Source organism: Oncorhynchus mykiss, chromosome 8, assembly GCF_057628025.1.
Source record: "Oncorhynchus mykiss isolate SJ-2025 chromosome 8, ASM5762802v1, whole genome shotgun sequence".
Lineage (NCBI taxonomy): Eukaryota > Metazoa > Chordata > Actinopteri > Salmoniformes > Salmonidae > Oncorhynchus > Oncorhynchus mykiss.
Genome location: NC_143029.1, coordinates 68,962,491 through 68,983,471, shown reverse-complemented (window position 1 = coordinate 68,983,471; position 20,981 = coordinate 68,962,491). Strand labels below are relative to the sequence as shown.

The following is a 20,981-nucleotide window of genomic DNA, read 5'->3' as shown; positions in this document are numbered from 1 at the left end:
TGTTAACTGTCACCTCTAACCCGTTCTGGTTGTTGTCAGGTGTTTTCACTACATGCTCATTGTTATCTTTTTCATTTTCAGCCTTTAGACTACTTTCTCAGGTTGTATAATCTGTTCATTGAGAGGCACCGGTAGATTACATCTATTTAGTAACTTGTTTTTCTGTAGGATGGCAAACATGATACACAGAGTAGCACATTTTTAGGTTAGAGAAACGTAACTCTTTCTTAACTTTATAAAGACACCCAGTGTATTATTCTACATAGTCACAGATAGAAGTTAGGATAAATAATTCTAGCATAATCTCAAGACTAATTTGGATAGAAAATAAATTAATAAGTGTGGTTGTGGGTATCCAAGACAGTCTGTCTCCTCTGAGAATAGTCTTTGTAATTTCAGAGTTAATGCCGATTTCTCTTCAATAAGGTTCATTAAGTCCCTGCTGTTATAAGCCAGCTGTGAGTGCTCACTTTCACCATTTAATGAAAATTGCCTGGGATGTATAATGAAAGGATACAGCTTTACCAATGACAGTCAAAGTAAAATGGAGTTTATACATTGATTTGTAGAGGTGAAAAAAGGTAATTGGATGGCCTTGTGTATCTAGTGACATAAAGACAAGCTTCTGTTGGTTGGTCCTCTCTCGCGTTCTTCCTCTGTCTCCCCCCACCTCCCTTTCTCTCTCTCTCTCCCTCTTTGATGTGAGTCATTGCAGCCATGACAGTGACTGAGATTACAACACAGGTACAGTGCCTTGAGAAAGTATTCGGCCCCCTTGAACTTTGCGACCTTTTGCCACATTTCAGGCTTCAAACAAAGATATAAAACTGTATTTTTTTGTGAAGAATCAACAACAAGTGGGACACAAACATGAAGTGGAACGACATTTATTGGATATTTCAAACTTTTTTTAACAAATCAAAAACGGAAAGATTGGGCGTGCAAAATTATTCAGCCCCCTTAAGTTAATACTTGCTGTATTTGCTGCGATTACAGCTGTAAGTCGCCAGAGACTCACATTTTTTCCCATTCCTCCTTGCAAAACAGCTAGAGCTCAGTGAGGTTGGATGGAGAGCATTTGTGAACAGCAATTTTCAGTTCTTTCCACAGATTCTCGATTGGATTCAGGTCTGGACTTTGACTTGGCCATTCTAACACCTGGATATGTTTATTTTTGAACCATTCCATTGTAGATTTTGCTTTATGTTTTGGATCATTGTCTTGTTGGAAGACAAATCTCCGTCCCAGTCTCAGGTCTTTTGCAGACTCCATCAGGTTTTCTTCCAGAATGGTCCTGTATTTGGCTCCATCCATCTTCCCATCAATTTTAACCATCTTCCCTGTCCCTGCTGAAGAAAATGCAGGCCCAAACCATGATGCTGCCCCCACCATGTTTGACAGTGGGAATGGTGTGTTCAGAGTGATGAGCTGTGTTGCTTTTACGCCAAACATAACGTTTTGCATTGTTGCCAAAAAGTTCAATTTTGGTTTCATCTGACCAGAGCACCTTCTTCCACATGTTTGGTGTGTCTCCCAGGTGGAGTGTGGCAAACTTTAAACAACACTTTTTATGGATATCTTTAAGAAATGGCTTTCTTCTTGCCACTCTTCCATAAAGGCCAGATTTGTGCCATATACGACTGATTGTTGTCCTATGGACAGAGTCTCCCACCTCAGCTGTATATCTCTGCAGTTCATCCAGAGTGATCATGGGCCTCTTGGCTGCATCTCTGATCAGTCTTCTCCTTGTATGAGCTGAAAGTTTAGAGGGACGGCCAGGTCTTGGTAGATTTGCAGTGGTCTGATACTCCTTCCATTTCAATATTATCGCTTGCACAGTGCTCCTTGGGATGTTTAAAGCTTGGGAAATCTTTTTGTATCCAAATCCGGCTTTAAACTTCTTCACAACAGTATCTCGGACCTGCCTGGTGTGTTCCTTGTTCTTCATGATGCTCGCTGCGCTTTTAACGGACCTCTGAGACTATCACAGTGCAGGTGCATTTATACGGAGACTTGATTACACACAGGTGGATTGTATTTATCATCATTAGTCATTTAGGTCAACATTGGATCATTCAGAGATCCTCACTGAACTTCTGGAGAGAGTTTGCTGCACTGAAAGTAAAAGGGGCTGAATAATTTTGCACGCCCAATTTTTCAGTTTTTGATTTGTTAAAAAAGTTTGAAATATCCAATAAATGTCGTTCCACTTCATGATTGTGTCCCACTTGTTGTTGATTCTTCACAAAAAAATACAGTTTATATCTTTATGTTTGAAGCCTGAAATGTGGCAAAAGGTTGCAAAGTTCAAGGGGGCCGAATACTTTCGCAAGGCACTGTATGTAAATCATATGGATTGTAAAGTGAAGAGGAACTATCTGAAGTAAATCATTCTCTGTCCTATGAGACTTGTACAAAAAAGCAAGGCATTTGTCAGTTTCTGCTATTTTAGTAATTTTACTCATTTCCATACCCTTCTTCCTCAGCCAATCACCTATTAAAGTTGGATGGATCCATGGATGAATAGGCATTTAGTGTGTGTGCTTACTTTATGACCCGAGCAAATTGTTAATGGAACATTGCTCCTTGTATTTCAGTATGACAGTTGACATTGACTGTTGACATTTTACAAATGCTTGCAAAATCTGAAGTTGTATCAGGATTTTTTAACTTCCATTAGGATTGTTAATGGAAGGCTCTTGGCATTACCTATTGCAACTGTAGCTCTTCTCTGACCTTTCTTCAGGGAGCACAATGCTCATGTTAATTGTGGCACGTTTTCAGTGTTTCTTAACTCCCAGAGCACACTCTCAGGTTCCCTTGTTTTTATGTCAGACAAACTACAGTTTTCTTCTGTACTTTGTCTTTCAATTGGCCCATGCCTCAAACTGGCAAAGGACCTGCTGAATCGTCAGCATTTGTTATATTAATGCCTGATGTGGCCCCTCCCTTAACAGGCCTACCTCATCAAATAAATCTGCTGGAAAGGTAAGACGGCATCATTTAAGTCTATTCAGGCACAGGCTGCCTCGATAGAATAACTGAAATTAATTTGCCCCTTTGCCAATGGAGCAGGGAATATTTCATAGCCTCCCTCAGTGTGGATCCCTGTCAGATATATATATATATATATATATATATACTGTAGTTTTAGCTCTTCTTCCGGTGTTGCTTGCTCTGTCTGACACGTTGGAGGCAAGTAGTTGGCTCTGGACTGGGTCTAAACTTTGATTTGCATTGCCAGAGTGCTGCTGTCTGAAAGTAGCAGGGAGTGAGGCAGGAGTTTTACAACTTTATTGTTGTATTATTCTGGTAGAAAACTGTTTTATAAGTCACAGCGTAATATTCAGAATTATAGAGATCTGTGTTAAATTATATACAATTGTGTTATTGCTCAAGTGTGTAAACAGTATGTAATTCAAGCACATTGACTAGGTCATAAATAAATGTACCAAATTATGGCACATCCCTTTCCAAACAGATGATACTGTTAGTTTCAACCGCAAGGCCCTGTTTATGCCAAAGTTTTAGTTAACCTTTCTCACAGCTTTTTGACAGTTTTTTTTTTGGTGTAAATGAAAGATTCCATTGTGATTTTTAAGAGTGCAATTTGGAGCCACAGACTCACTCACATTCATTTGTATGCAGACAGAATATGTGGTCCTCTGAGAGTTAGCTGGTAAAAAGCCTTTGTAATAGGTTTCTGTATTCATCAACTGAACTTGAATGACTTTGAACAGCCAGACTGAAAACATCTTACTGCTTACCCACAGCTAAGTAATAGCCCATATAAACTGTGTACAATGCACACACACACACACACACACAATGTTGCACATTTTCATATCAGGAGCCAATAGAGCATTGTTAAAAATAATGAATTCACACGAGAGCATTGTGGTCTCCTTAAAAATATTCCAAAGAGGACCACAACATTCAATGTCTGTCATTTACAAGTGCTGCACTGAGGATTGGCGGCGCTACATGGATGGCTTCCTCTCTAGCCATGGACCATATTTATGAAAGCTGTCCAGGTTTTGTGGCCTGGGCCATTAGGGCCACCGTAAAGTTCTTAAAGCAGTTCCCATTCCCACATCCTGGTCATAATCACCTCTTCTCTGGCCTTTAGGGAACCTCTTGTCCTACGACATTCACACTGTTGCCTGTAAAAGAACATGTCATAGTGATCTTGCTTGATTTGTAACAAACAATGTTGTTGTCAATATTTTTATTATCATGATCTTGTCATGTGCTGTACATCTAAGACACAGTAAGTTATTTGCAGTATGGTTATTGCTATAAATAAAAGCCTGTCCGACTATCAATATCTTAGCAAGAGTGGCCATTTCCCAGCTCTCATGAGACTGGCCCTAACTGAGGAGCATACAGAGGCATAATTCCTTCATATTCCCAGGGAAATATTCAGGTGAAGGTTAAGGATGTGTTGCTGGCCTCTGGATGGAAAATAGTCAGGAACAGAGCCAATTGTTTGACTCAAGGTCGAGTACAGGGCCAGGTCTTTCTCATGAGGGGGATGCAATGATGTTAGTCTGAGACACACACACAGTTTCTCTCTGGATATCCTCATTCTCCATTCTTTCCTCTGTTTTCTTCATTAGTATATTCATATTTCACACAAGCCTTGGCCCAAGCTGGCATCCTAGAGTGTGCCTGTTTTATAGCGGTGATTAATATGTAAAACATTAATGAGATGCTGGAAAATGGAGGGAAAACTGCAATACGGGATAATAAGTGTATTTTGTTACAGCTCCTATACAGTACATGTTTATATGCCTTGTTTAGTGTTTACCAGAAAGGATCTTAGGATCATTTTTGATTTATTAATTGATTTATTGTACCTTTTTCATGATGACTTCATTACTATTTCCCTGGCACAACACTGCTTTTCTGTAATGAGCAGAGCTAGCCTCTCACTGCTTCTTTCTGTCCATCCCTCATTAGAGGCGTGAGGTGAATCCACTAGCATTAGCAACGCGGTGGGGTTCTTGAGTTAATACTGTCCCTAAGTGTTTATCGTTCTATGCTCCGGGCATCGTCTCCCATTATTCAAACACTAATTTAGCCTCTTAAACCTTCTCCTACAATTTCTATGGCCATGTGGACATCTAATTAATGTAATAATACAAAATCAGTCTGTTTAAGCTCCTTTTTTATTTATTTTTTAGATCTGTTTATTTTCATGGCCTGCGTCTCAGATGTGCAAAGATGAGACTCTTATGAACATGATCGCGTTCTCCGTAGGGCTGACCCCATTTAGTCGACTGGTCGATTGTTTGGTCGATAGGCTGTTGGTCGACCGAGATTTCTTTAGTCGAGCAGTTGCAATTTATTCATTTTATTCATTGTGCACAAGACACCTATCTGATTCGCGCCTGTCTCGGTGGACTAATCCATTGCAGAGGCCATGGAGATAGTACAGCCCATCACTCTTAAGAAATTGTATATGTTTATATTATATAAAAATAATGGTGCAACTCTAATAAATCTAATTTTATTTTATAACAAATGTGCTTTCTCCCGCATTGGATACGGTCACTGTCCGAGGTTCTGAAACATCTTTAGTACGCCGTAGAATTGCCGCCTTTCCCTATGATGCTATGTGCATAATAGCAAAGTTAACCATCATATTGGGATTGAGACAAATGTGGCAGAGGGAGCAGCAGCAGAGACGAGGAATCTGCCCTTGCCTTAATCTAACTGTCTAAGAAGAGTGAGGAGAGAGGAAACGCTAACTTAATTAGGTCAAAAATCCATAGCCTAACTGTTTAATGTGCCTGGCTTTATAAATCATCCATATAAAGTACCAGTCAATAGTTTGGACACACCTGCTCATTCAAGGGTTTTTTATAATTTTCACTATTTTGTACATTGTAGAATAATAGTGAAGACATCCAAAACTATGAAATAACACAAATGGAATCATGTAGTAACCAAAAAAGTGTTAAACAAATGAAAATATATTTTTGGCCTTCCTGTGACATTGGGTGGTGTAGGTGTCCTGGAGGGCAGGTAGTTTGCCCCGGTGATGCGTTTTGCAGACCTCACTACCCTCTGGAGAGCCTTATGGTTGTGGGCGTAGCAGTTGCCGTACCAGGCGGTGATAAAGCCGGACACAATCGAGAGCATCCTGTATCTGTAAAAGCTTGCGTGTTTTTGGTGACAAGCCACATTTCCTCAGCCTCCTGAGGTTGAAGAGGCGCTGTTGCGCCTTCTTCACCACGCTGTCTGTGTGGTTGGACCATTTCAGTTTGTCTGTGATGTGTACGCCTAGGAACTTAAAAAACTCTCCACCTTCTCCACTACTGTCCCGTTGATAGGGGGTGCTCCCTCTGCTGTTTCCTGAAGTCCACAATCATCTCCTTTGTTTTGTTGACTTTGAGTGTGAGGTTATTTTCCTGACAACACACCGAGGGCCCTCGCCTCCTCCCTGTAGGCCATCTCGTCGTTGTTGGTAATCAAGCCTACCACTGTAGTGTCGTCTGCAAACTTGATGATTGAGTTGGAAGCGTGCATGGCCACGCAGTCATGGGTGAACAGGGAGTACAGGAGAGGGTTGAGAACGCACCCTTGTGGGGGCCCAGTGTTGAGGATCCGCGGGGTGGAGATGTTGTTTCCTACCCTCACCACCTGAGGGCGTCCCGTCAAAAAGTCTAGGACCCAGTTGTACAGGGTGTGGGTCGAGACCCAGGGTCACGAGCTTAATAACGAGTTTGGAGGGTACTATGGTGTTAAATGCTGAGCTGTAGTCGATGAACAGCATTCTTACATACGGTTGGTTTCCTCTTGTCCAGATGTGTTAGGGCAGTGCGATGGCGATTGCATCATCTGTGGACTTATTTGGGCGGTAAGCAAATTGGAGTGTGTCTAGGGTGTCATGTAAGGTGGAGGTGACATGATCCTTAACTAGCCTCTCAAAGTACTTCATGATGACAGAAGTGAGTACTACGGGGCAATAGTAATTTAGTTCAGTTCCCTTTTGCTTTCTTGGGGACAGGAACAATGGTGGACATCTTGAAGCAAGTGGGGAGAGCAGACTGGGATAGGGAGAATTTGAATATGCCTGTAAACACTCCAGTCAGCTGGTCTGCACATGCTCTGAGGACGCGGCTAGTGATGCCGTCTGGGCCGACAGCTTTGCGAGGGTTAACACACTTAAATGTCTTACTCACGTTGGCCACGGAGAACGAAAGCCCAAAGTCCTTGGGAGCGGGCCGAGTCGGTGGCACTGTGTTATCCTCTAAACAGGTGAAAAAGGTGTTTAGCTTGTCTGAGAGCACGACATTGGTATCCGCAACGTGGCTGTTTTTTCCTTTTGTAATCCATGATTGTCTATAGACACTGCCACATACGTCTCGTGTCTGAGCCGTTGAATTGTGACTCCACTTTGTCTCTGTACTGATGTTTTGCCTGTTTGATTGCCTTACGGAGGGAATAATTACACTGTTTGTATTCAACCATATTCCCTGTCACCATGGTTAAATGGTTAAATGCGGTGGTTCGATCTTTCAGTTTTGCACGAATGCTGCCATCTATTCACAATTTCTGGTTTGGGTAGGTTTTAATAGACACTGTGGGAACAACATCCACTATACACTTCCTTATAAACTCACTCACCATGTCCATGTAAGCATCAATGTTATTCTTTGAGGCTACCCAGAACATATCCCAGTCCACGTGATCAAAACAATGTTTAAGCATGGATTCTGATTGGTCAGACCAGCTTTGAATAGACCTTAGCATGGGTACTTCCTTTTTGAGTTTCTGCCTTTTAGGAAGGGAGGCAAATCAGATCACGACTCCATTTTGCTCCTAAGGGAGGGCGGGAATGGCCTTGTAGGCATCTCAAAAAGTAGCAGTGATCTAATGTTTTTCCTAAGTGAGTACCACAGTCAATGTGTTGATAGAACTTTGGTAGTGTTTTCCTCAAATTTGCTGTGTTAAAATCCCCAGTTACAATAAATGCGGCCTCAGGATATGTGGTTTCCAGTTTGCATAAAGTCCAGTGTAGTTCCTTGAGGGCTGTTGTGGTATCGGCTAGAGGGGGAATACACACGGCAGTGACTATAACCGAAGAGAATTCTCTCGGGAGGTAATACGGTCGGCATTTTATTGTGAGGTATTCTAGGTTGAGTGAACAAAAGGACTCAAGTTTCTGTATGTTACCACTATCACACCATGAATAGTTATTTATGAAACATACACCCCTGCCTTTCTTCTTACTGGAGAGTTCTTTATTCCTGTCTGCATGATGAACTGAGAACCCAGCTGGCTGTATGGACGGAGACAGTATATCCCAAGAGAGCCATGATTCTGTAAAACAAAGTATGTTACCATCCCTGATTTTCTCTCTGGAAGCATATTCTCGCCCTGAGCTCATCTACTTTATTGTCCAGAGAATGAACATTAGCGAGTAATATACTCAGAAGCTGTGGATGTTGTGCCTGCCTCCTGAGTCAGACTAGAAGTGCACTCTGAATATCTCTTCTCCGCCGGCAACGTCTTAAGGCAGCCTCTGGGTTAAGTTCAATTGCCCTGGGGGGTACGAACAAAGGATGCAATTCGGGAAAGTTGTAATGCTGGTGAGTTACCGCCGCTCTGATATCCAAAAGTTATTTCTGGCTGTATGTAATAACACATTATTAGCCCAGAACGTTTTTTGTAAGAAATAACACACAAAGTACTGCAAAGTTGCTTAGGAGCTGGAATGAGAGCTGCCGTGTCTGTCGGCGCCATCATCTTCTTTTGATGAGAAACATGGCGCGCTCTTGATCTATTGTTATCACTATTATTATTATGATGTCGTTATCATTATGTCGTTATCATTTGTATAGTAGATTTGTATTACCACCATCGAGTTGTAGGCCCAAGAGCGCGTCTTGCTTAGTCTTAATACTGTAACTTACTTTGGCCTATATTTCAATATATAGGCTACTCTGTCAATCAATCAATCAATCATTCATTCATTCATTCATGCCATCACACAGCATACAAGACATTCATACTTTGAAATGCAATCAAGCATTTTAGTTTTTAAATTAAATAACAAAGGGAGATTTGAATAATTAGCCAAAACAGTAAATAAACTGCAATACACGAATGCATGCAACTGTTTTTAGTCTGCTGTAATAAAGGCTTTATATATCATATTTCTTTCATTAGAACAGACTCTCTGGTAGTTATTTATTTAGTGTTGTTTATTTAGTCTGTTCCAAATGGTCAGAAAACAGTATAATATTGCAATCTAACTGTTAGGAACACGATACTCACGCAACGCTTGCTCCATAACCATCCATTTTCTTGATCTCCAGTAGTTTCCGCAGGGTAGCCTAGTGGTTAGAGCGTTGGACTAGTAACCGGAAGGTTGCAAGGTACAAATCTGTCGTTCTGCCCCTGAACAGGCAGTTAGGCTGTCATTGAAAATAAGAATTTGTTCTTAACTGACTTGCCTAGTTAAAAAATTAAAAAATGTCTTTCACACTTCTGACTTCTTGTTTCCCTCCTGAGCAACCAGTAAACATTCACCCATTTCGAGTTTCTTTTTCACGTCCATCGTATCAATTTTTCTGTCACGTGTTACTGTTCTCTGAGATTGTTATTAACAATTTATTGATGTGATTATGTTAGACTAATAGGTCAGGCTCTATTGGTCGCTTACATGTTTCACATAAGAGCAAGGGTTGAGGGAATAGGGAATGTTTTTCCTAAACAAATTATGGATTTCGGTAACAAAACTTTTCAGTCAGAAACGAGTAACTAAATGGCTGCATTGATGTTGCAGCTTCAGCACGACCAGCGTAATAAACATTTGCTGTGTTGTGGTGCCTTTTCGCTGCAGTAGAGAGGAGAGCGAGACAACGTGCGCCAGTCACACAGGCACTGGGTATAATTTTTTTTAACACAGTGTGACCATTGGGCTCTTTCTTGTGTCATTTGTGTGTCTTAATTATTTAATCAAACAGTGTGCTTAAAGCATCAGGCAAGCTCAGTACATACTGTATGTAGATTTTATGTGTCTGTCTATATGTAAAAATATGTTTAAACATTTCAACCAATCGATTGGTCGAAAGAACAGGACTACTCTCGGTTGAGCAAGTTACATTTTTTTTTGTCGGGGGGGAAAACACTAGTTCTCAGTTTTTGCTCTATGACCCCCACAAGCGTCACGGGACTGGTCTGAATTTGGTACAGCCTTTTCTGCCAACTTCTTCTGTCTGTAGCATCCAAACAGTTTGGGCTACACACTAATCTGGAAAGGTAAGTCTCTCACTCACACACACATATCGTTTTTTTGTTCTAGGATACCCACAACCCACACAAGACTTGTCTGAAGGTCAGCGGTACCAGTTTTAAAAAATGTATAAGTATATATGGAGATAGTTTAGTGTCTAAAATAAGGGGTTAAATACATGTCCCCCACCCCCCCTAAAAAAAAATAGTTTCCTTTTTCCTTATCTCAGATATAGGACAGACACTTCAGAACAAACTTCATTTTGAATTTCTCTTGTTCAATATAGTGAATCTGTTATTCATTGCGTTTCTATGGGCTAATAGAAGTAATGCCAAATTCAATATTTCATTAAAAAAAATGTTTTGTACCTTTTTTTAAAATTCAAAATCAAATAGCTAAATGATCCTTGGCATGACCATGTTAAAACAATTGCATGTGTTAGCTTAGACGCTAAAGGGTTGAGTGGAGGCGCAGAGAGATTTGCAAGATCAGCAAAAACATGACAGATGGGAAGTGGGAAAAGCGAAGGGGAAATTATAGCATATTGTGTTTGTGTCTAAATGACAAATTTCAAAGAAACATTTACCATCTGTCAGTGTGAGAATAACACCTCTCCGCTTCATTGCAATAACTGCTGCAATAACAGCAGTGACCTTTTTTCATTGCAATTACAATGACTTACTTACTATACTGTGTTTGTGATCAGAGGTATTTCACAGCTGTAAATCTGACATAAAGGAATTTAGGAGATGCTCAATTAGGAGTGAGTTTAAAGGGCCCAGGAGAAATTTCAGAGTAGGAAATCAGCTTGCTAAGAACAACATTTTCTCTTTAGATAAAATGTTGCTGTAATAGCATTGTTTAGCACTAGCGTGAGAGATTCCACCATTTAATTCGTGTTCTGATTCTTCTATCCTTGTCTTGAGTTCTGTGAGAATTGCCTCTCATTATCAGCCTTTGACCACCTCACTGTTTTATCAATAATTGCATTCCCCAGAAGCTTGTTAAAAATGAGCTTGTCAGTATGTAACTGAAAGACAGGCGGTTTGGGCCTGATTGGCAGCACAGGAGCGATAACCTTTGGCGGAGAACTGCCTATTTAAACACATCAAAATGCAGTGGAAAATAACTTTTTAGCTGATTTTAATTTATCAGTATTTATGAGAGGGAGTGAAACCCCAAACCAGTTACTGCCTCTCTTGGGACAAAATAAAACCCTCATCCATGAAATAAGAACTTGAGCTTCTCTTCCTTTTCATTTGTCGTTTCACTGACTATTTGGCAAGGCAATTTTTTATGATGGTTTGAATGAATGTTGTGTATTTGGATTAGGACCCAAGCTCCATAAAACGGAAGCTGAAAGACACAGGTGTAACTGGAAAGCTAGCTCTGATGACAACGCAGTATCCATTGTAGACATTTGATTTTCACGTGCCCTGAATGTTCACAACCTAGCAACGTCTGATCTGATATGCAAGCACAGCGCAGCAAATATCAATAACAGTAATTGTCAAGTTCTGACTGCATGGAAGATATTTAGTGTGGATATATGACTACGATTAAGTGGTCTTGGGCATAAACACACACACTTTTTAATGAATTAGGTATTCATGCCATGTTATACATGCTCTCTGTGCTAAGTATTGTTTCTTCTCTCTCTCTTGGTCATATTCTACTGAGTAAATTAGATTAGTTTGGGAAGCAGGCAGCAGCACTGTTTGGCTTTCTCTTTCATTGAAGACGTATTTTAATGAATCCTAATCTCCCAAAAGCCATTCCCATTTCATTCACCCTCCGTATCTCCTCCCTGCATAACTCCTATAGTGCAGCATGCAGATTGTCTTTGGGTTTGGAGGGTAAATTGGTTATTCAGTCTCAGCCCCAGGATGGATTCAATACACAAACTACTATGTAAATAAACTAACAATGTTGTATGATGCCAGGCTTCTGTCCTTTTAGGTTGGGTGGATTGGAGTAGGGGAGGGGGGAAGAATAAATATGACTTGTGCTTAAATACAGTCTAACCAGGGAGCTGACTGAATTAATCAATTTCTTGGTAACGTACACACTCACTCAACTGGGTGCATGTGCAGTATGTGCATGCCTGCATGTTCACGCAGGGCTCACACATCCAAACAAATGCATGCCATGCACTATTCCGACTGATGGGTAATCGGCGTTATTGCATATCAACTTGTGTTTGTGAGCATGTGTGTTAGTTTCCTCATTCCATTGAACCTCTCCCCCACTCTTCTGGGAAAGTCCTTAGAGTAAGGGGGTGGCTTATAGGGGCACAGATTGGAGTGACTGAGAGTCTGTTGCAGAGGAATTCCACTCCTCCTTGTAGGAGCGACACTGGTGTGTGTGTGTGTGTGTGTGTGCTTGTGTGTGATTCATTCTCTCCGCTTGGAGAGTCATTCTAGCCAGGCTGCTGGACCCCCAGGCCACACTCCCCCCTCCTGAAGCGCTTCCCCCAACACCCCTGCCTTCACCCTAACTTCAGAGGAGAAGGTGTGTCTGGGACTTTGAAGCCAGACGTCGTGAGACTGCGTGAGAGTGAAAGACACAACGCTCCACAGTCACCATGTCTGTTCTCATAGCCACTGGCCAGCTGAAGATAGACACCACCAGCTCCTCCAGAAAGGTAAGCATGGCCTTGTGATGCTGCCTGGGACATTGTCTGTCTATCGGGGACTCTTATTGCTGACTGCCACGTTTCTGTAAGAGCAACAGGACCGCAAGGGACAGACATTATTTCCGACGCTCTTGATGGGCATGTGCTGCTGGATCATTTAATTTCTGATTTGCCTTTGAATAAATATGTTAAGTGTAAAATAATATTTTCTCAGTGACGTTTTGGTTTCTACTAATGCATAGAGCAAATTGTGAGGAAAGGAAAAGGGGATAACCTAGTCAGTTGCACAATTTAATGCATTCAACCGGAATGTTCATTGGCGCCCAGAGAGGAGTTGTTGTTGGGGGTTAACTGACTTGCTCAAGGGCAGAATGGCAGATTTTTCCAACTTGCTCGGGGATGCTCAAAGCTCTAAACTGCTAGGATACCTGCCGCCGAGAGCTAAGCATTCCATGTCAAGTATGCACTGAGGAAAATAATGTTATCTTGAGACTTGTGGGTGAATAGAATAAGTATTTTAGAGAATGTGAGGGCTTTTTGGATTTAGATTTTTTTTATTCTATGTTTAAAGTAGATCATGTTTCAAATCTGTCTTGGAGTATAGGGTGAGACATTTGTTTGTGGATCAACTTGTTGCAAACAGAAACTCTGGCTGAACTGAATGAACACTTCACACAGAGGATGAGGTTGAACATCACCAACATATCTGATTTCTATCTTCTTCCTTAACCCAATAACACCTGATTTGACTCTTGCCCCAAGTGGGGTAAGGATGATGTATAGTACTTCATACCATGAATACTTGTTTCTGATTGGCTTGAAGGGCATTCTAGAGTGTGCATTATTTGCCTTAACAAGCGCATTCCAGACGGTGTCTATTCTACAAGTTACCACCTATTCTACAAGTTACCATCTATGATGTTAAAATGCCTATTTACTCTGCCTATTTACCCTATTTACCCTGTTCCATCTGACTGCTCAATCTACTGTCTCATCAGCCCAGCCAAGCAATTTATAAACTTGATCACCACTATAAAAAGCATCTAGACATTATTTCACACTTCTTTAAGTCTAACATTTAGTTTTCAACAGCGGAGATTTGTTTAAACCTTGCTGTCTCTCCGACATTTTGCAACATTGTTTCAATATTCAACATATCATAGTAATGAACGTGTCGGGATGAGACAGGCAGGCAGCATTTCTCAGCCAGTCGAAATCATGAATCAGCTGGCATCAATTGTATGGATATATACAAAGAACCAAAATTAAGTGCAGCAAGTTTGCAGTCTTTCCAGCTTCAGTTTGAGGTGATCGTGTTAGCTGTGTTGTTGGCTAGCTCCTCTGAACAACAGTGTCCTGACGAGTGAGCAAGTTTTCGATGCCAGGTGAGATCGCGCCATATTATGGATGTATCCAAATTAATGTCACTAGAAAACAGCTTATGCAATTGCAGCGACTTGCTGTTATTCTGGCTGCAAGTTCGCCGTAGTTAGCTAGCTAGCAAGCAAGGGATAAGAACGTTGCCAGCCAGTATGGCAATGGAACTTTTTAGAACGAAAGACTGGGTCGCGTCCATAGATACAGAACAAAAAGACTGAACGACTGGGTTGTGTCTCTAGCAACCGAACCGATGGAATGAACGACCAGACGGCTTGGGTAGCAACTCTAGATTTGTTTTGGGACTATAGCTTGTGGAAAGATGACATACTATGAATAAATTCATCAAAATAACATTTTTAATGAAAATATGTCAATCATTATTTGAATATGTAGGTAATCCGCTGGATAAAAGTGATAATGCCCTCGAAGCCGGTGTTTGGAGGATATATTGGCATGGTTTGCCGGACCTCGACTTCGTCTCGGGTCTAACAACACCCGTGCCAATATCCTCCTAACACCCGCTTCTCGGGCATTATCACTTAAGTAGAGCACTGTATATTTGCACGGTAGAATTCAATGGCTATAATTCATTCTTACATGTTCTCTGTTTCAACTGCTTTTGCTAGCGCGTCATGGAAAACACCTTCCACGTCATTCATTATTTTCCATAGAATGCATAGCCTCTTGTTGATTATCCCTTCCGTAACTAAATGCTTTTGACAGTGCATAATCACTCTGAATGATATACTACGGATTATCTATAGGTTGTGTCTTTTGATTCACACCATTGAATTCATTACATAGGAAGTAAGTTATACCCGGTATTCCAATGGCGAAAAGCATCAAATCTATGTAATTGAATGACTATGACACATTGGCATGCATGGCTCCTTAGCCAACACCAGTATATAACCACCATACACTATGGCAATGTTAAAACCACAGAGTCTGACAGCTTTGAGGTGATCTGTGCTGTTTCAAAGCCTCTCAGGCTCTCAGTCAGAACACACAGCTGTAGAGCCATGTGGGGGTGTTAATGATAACCGCGGGAAAATAGAGGCTCCCAAAATGAAGCAGTAAAGAAAGGCAACGAAAGCAACAGCTGAATTGAGCAGTGTGAGGTGCAGAACGGGTGTGGAAGATGAGGGTTTTGCTGTCTCCTGTGATTGACTGCCAATCACAGGAGACAAGCTCTGCATATGGGTGGGTGCTCTATTATTTTTTGTTATAACAAGACTCTTCATTTTGTACCTAAAGCCTCAGAATATCTTTGCTATTCTGTATCATGGGGTAGTACGTCTTGGAGTTAGGGTTTGACTATTGTGTACTTACTGTTTTGGCAGTAGCTAACTGTCTAACAAGTTTACATGTGGCCTCTTCCTCATCATCATCTGGTGTCACACTGCAGTCAAGCCTAGTAGCTATAGACCGTTCAGTCAGCTCCACATCATCCTGCATTAAAAGTCAATTTCCTCAGCCTTATCTTCTGCCATTTCAATTTGGACTGTAAGTCAGTGTGTCTTCCATTCTGGAATGTACTGGATGGTTCAGAGCAGTTATTTTGGAAGCACGATTAAAGTTTATATGGCAGATATTTCAGGACTGGTGTCAATCCTTTCAGAGAGCAATAGGCTATGCATTTTCACATTAATATTGATTTGCACACACTGTGTAAACTGAGACAGGTTTATTTTTACTGGCAAGTTATCACGGACATGGACTGTAGAAACATCTACAGTTGTGGACAGTCTCACTTGCAATATACTACATAGATTGGTCTCTCTTGGTTGTACTACATGCATTAGGTTTCAGTTGGTTGTAAATACATGAATAAGAAGGGAATTAGCATTGAATTGTAAGTTCAACTAATTTAACCAGCTCCAGTGATCTGTGGAGACAGTTTTTCTTGATAGAACATGTCACAGCAGTTATAGTGCTTTGACTTGCAACAGATTGTAATTGCATTCACCAACGTTACAACAGGCTGAAATGAAAAGTGTTGTAATGGAGTGTTGAAGTATAATTGAATGATAACGAACGTATTCCGCTTCCAGAATCCTATTACGTTTGGCCTTCAGTGAGGTATAATTACATTTTGATACACAGTGAGGAAGGCATGTGTTGTCAACCTTCAAGCAAGCAAGCGACAGTTCTGGTCTAATAGATTCTATAATTTTTATGGTTGTAATGCTGATGGAAATCCATTTAAAACCCGTTACAACTCGCAAGCCTTTGAAGTTTAAGATTTATATTTTTTGTTTGTAATTAAAATCGAACAAAATTGTATATTATTTTAAATCACCATGCACATACCAGAATTGCAGATATTCCTTTTTTGTTTGACACGTGCTTCTGTCGTGCACGTGATGGGTTGCATGTACAGTGCCTTGCGAAAGTATTCGGCCCCTGTCACGGTTTTCTGTATGGGAAAGAGTCGGACCAAAATGCGGCGTGGCTATTACGATCCATGTTTAATGAAACTGAAGCAACACGAATCCAATACAAAACTACAAACAATAAACGTAACGAAAACCGAAACAGCCTAATACTGGTGCACATACACATGACAGAAAAAGGACACTAAGGACAATCACCCACAAAACCCAACACCAAACAGGCTACCTAAATACGGTTCCCAATCAGAGACAATGACGAACACCTGCCTCTGATTGAGAACCATATCAGGCCAAACATAGAACTAGACATGTAACACAGAATGCCCACCCAGCTCACACCCTGACCAACCAAAACATAGAAACATACAAAGCAAACTATGGTCAGGGTGTGACAGTACCCCCCCCCCCCCCAAGGTGGAAACCAGAACCTATAGGGGAGGGTCTGGGTGGGCATCTGTCCGCGGTGGCGGCTCTGGTGCTGGACGTGGCCCCCACTTCACCGTAGTCCTAGTCCCCCACCTTGTCCTCTTCCGTGGCCTCCTCACCATGGCAACTCTTCTCAATGGACAGAGGGGCGGCAGCTCTGTCCAGAGGGGCGGCAGCTCTGTCCAGAGGGGCGGCAGCTCTGTCCAGAGGGGCGGCAGCTCTGTCCAGAGGGGCGGCAGCTCTGTCCAGAGGGGCGGCAGCTCTGTCCAGAGGGGCGGCAGCTCTGTCCAGAGGGGCGGCAGCTCTGTCCAGAGGGGCGGCTGCTCGGGACAGAGGGCCGGCTGCTCGGGACAGAGGGGCGGCTGCTCGGGACAGAGGGGCGGCTGCTCGGGACAGAGGGGCGGCTGCTCGGGACAGAGGGGCGGCTGCTCCTGGCTGACTGGCGGCCCCTGGCTGACTGGCAGATCTGGAAGAGTCTGGTTGACTGGCAGATCTGGAAGAGTCTGGTTGACTGGCAGATCTGGAAGGGTCTGGTTGACTGGCAGATCTGGAAGGGTCTGGTTGACTGGCAGATCTGGAAGGGTCTGGTTGACTGGCAGATCTGGAAGGGTCTGGTTGACTGGCAGATCTGGAAGGGTCTGGTTGACTGGCAGATCTGGAAGAGTCTGGTTGACTGGCAGATCTGGAAGAGTCTGGCTGACTGGCGGCACTGGCGGCCCCTGGCTGACTGGCGGCACTGGCGGCCCCTGGCTGACTGGCGGCTCTGGCGGCCCCTGGCTGACTGGCGGCACCTGGTAGACGGGCGGCACTGGCGGCCCCTGGCAGACGGGCGGCACTGGCGGCCCCTGGCATAGCCCAGAGCGGTGGCAGCATCATTGCGTTTCGGGACAAGTCTCTGAATGTCCTTGAGTGGCCCAGCCAGAGACCGGACCCGCTCGATTATCTCTGGAGAGAACTGAAAATAGCTGTGCAGTGAAGCCCCCCCCCCCCCCTTCCAACCAGACCGAGCTTGAGAGGATCTACATAGAAGAATGGAAGAAACTCCCCAAATACAGGTGTGCCAAGCTTGTAGCGTCATACCCAAGAAGACTCAAGACTGTAATCGCTGCTAAAGGTGCGTTAACGAAGAATTGAGTAAAGGGTCTGAATACCTATGTACATTTTTCTACAACCCTGTTTTTGCTTTGTCATTATGGGGTATTGTGTGTAGATTGACGAGGGAAAAAACAATTAAATCAATTTTAGAATAGGGCTGTAACGTAACAATATGTGGCAAAAGTCAAGGGGTTTGAATACTTCGTATACCAAATGCATTGTATGTATATATTTAGTGAAATGAATAGAGCATTATGATATTATTGATTCCTTTCTCTCCTTGCAGGGGATTATACAGATGAACTACAGTCACCAGATGCCCAAGCCTCTAAACCAGAAACATGTGGAGACATCAACACTTGTCATTTTTAATAAATGTAAAAATATATATATATTGTTTTTCCTGTATCTGTGGCGGTCACAAATTTTTGTCGGCCAGTGATTGTCAAGCAAATAAAGTGGGGCAAAAAAGTATTTAGTCAGATTTTTGTATTAATTTATTTGCAAATTATGGTGGAAAATACGTATTTGGTTAATAACAAAAGTTTCTCAATACTTTGTTATATACCCTTTGTTGGCAATGACAGAGGTCAAACGTTTTCTGTAAGTCTTCACAATGTTTTCACACACTTGCTGGTATTTTGGCCCATTCCTCCATGCAGATCTCCTCTAAAGCAGTGATGTTTTGGGGCTGTTGCTGGGCAACACAGACTTTCAACTCCCTCCAAAAATGTTCTATGGGGTTGAGCTCTGGAGACTGGCTAGGCCACTCCAGGACCTTGACATGCTTCTTACGAAGCCACTCCTTTGTTGCCCGGGCGGTGTGTTTGGGATCATTGTCATGCTGAAAGACCCAGCCACGTTTTATCTTCAATGCCCTTGCTGATGGAAGGAGGTTTTCACTCAAAATCTCACGATACATGGCCCCATTCATTCTTTCCTTTACCCGGATCAGTCGTCCTGGTCCCTTTGCAGATAAACAGCCCCAAAGCATGATGTTTCCACCCCCATGCTTCACAGTAGGTATGGTGTTCTTTGGATGCAACTCAGCATTCTTTGTCCTCCAAACACGACGAGTTGAGTTTTTACCAAAAAGTTATATTTTGGTTTCATCTGACCATATGACATTCTCCCAATCTTCTGGATCATCCAAATGCTCTCTAGCAAACTTCAGACGGGCCTGGACATGTACTGGCTTAAGCAGGGGGACACGTCTGGCACTGCAGGATTTGAGTCCCTGGTGGCGTAGTGTGTTACTGATGGTAGGCTTTGTTACTTTGGTCCCAGCTCTCTACAGGTCATTCACTAGGTCCCCCCGTGTGGTTCTGTGATTTTTGCTCACCGTTCTTGTGATCATTTTGACCCCACGGGGTGAGGTCTTGCGTGGAGCCCCAGATCGAGGGAGATTCAGTGGTCTTGTATGTCTTCCATTTCCTAATAATTGCTCCCACAGTTGATTTCTTCAAACCAAGCTGCTTATCTATTGCAGATTCAGTCTTCCCAGCCTGGTGCAGGTCTACAATTTTGTTTCTGGTGTCCTTTGACAGCTCTTTGGTCTTGGCCATAGTGGAGTTTGGAGTGTGACTATTTGAGGTTGTGGACAGGTGTCTTTTATACTGATAACAAGTTCAAACAGGTGCCATTAATACAGGTGGAGGACAGAGGAGCCTTCTTAAAGAAGAAGTTACAGGTCTGTGAGAGCCATAAATCTTGCTTGTTTGTAGGTGACCAAATACTTATTTTCCATCATAATTTGCAAATAAATGCATAAAAAATCCTACAATGTGATTTTCTGGATTTCTTTTCTCTCATTTTGTCTGTCATAGTTGAAGTGTACCTATGATGAAAATTACAGGCCTCTCATCTTTTTAAGTGGGAGAACTTGCACAATTGGTGGCTGACTAAATACTTTTTTGCCCCACTGTAACTGTCGGTCTCACGGTAATTTACCATTAATTAACATAAACACATTTAGCATCTCCTGGTTTCCACACAAGCCACTGATGCAGACCTTTGTATAATCTACATTTTAAAAAGTCTAATAAATCCATGTAATATAGCCTACACATTCACAATAAATCCATTATTTATTTTAGACGGGTCTAAAGAAAAATGATATAAAGAAAATGTTGTCTTTCAGTATAGAATAACATACTCTCAGTTGTCCTTATGTTAGGTCCTGGGGTGGCTATTCCTTATGGCTGTGGGCTGCACTAGTTCGTTTTGCAGACAATATTTGCTTAGAATTCCTTGGAATTATTTTATAGTATGAAGAATACAATTGAACAAAGTGTGTGCTTTGTGTGCACGAGGCTGTTATGTGTTGAGCGGTTAACAAAGAAATAAGTGTTCCTATATCCTTCATTTAGAGTTATTAATGTAACATTAGTTGTTCTACAAACGTTGGGCGAGATGTTTTGATTTTAAATACATTTTAAGGCTTCATGATGCGACTAATGATGATTTGAAAAATTACTTGAAAGGCATGAGCTCTGCTTTGTTTTTTTGCGCAGGCTGTACACTTCATTTTTGTCTCATTCACAATTTGACAAGCACTTGATAATGCCTTGAATTTCCCGGTGGCATCCCCTTCGTGGCCGTAATGCACCCTAAAAAAATCTATGCTTTTGTTGTGCCCTTCTCCCTGAGTGCTCTGCATTTATTCATGTTTTATTTTACGAGGTAAGTTGACTGAGAACACATTCTCATTTACAGTAACGACCTGGGGAATAGGGACAGGAAAGAGGAGGGGGATGATTGAGCCAATTGTAAGCTGGGGATGATTAGGTGACCGTGATGG

The 20,981-nt window shown here is 42.1% G+C and overlaps 1 protein-coding gene across 2 annotated transcripts in view; it reads left to right on the top strand.

Annotated features, from left to right (window-relative positions):
* Positions 1-20,981, top strand: part of LOC110530968 (A-type potassium channel modulatory protein DPP6) — a 169,145-nt gene that overhangs the window by 9,046 nt on the left and 139,118 nt on the right. Inside the window, exon 1 of one of the 2 annotated variants that reach the window (XM_090182395.1) lies at positions 12,691-12,893. The exons of the other annotated variant lie outside the window; for it this stretch is intronic. Coding sequence (XP_090038521.1) covers positions 12,834-12,893 — 60 coding nt within the window. The 5' untranslated portion in view covers positions 12,691-12,833. Of the gene's footprint in view, positions 1-12,690; positions 12,894-20,981 lie in introns of those variants that run through there. 2 annotated transcript variants of the gene reach the window in all.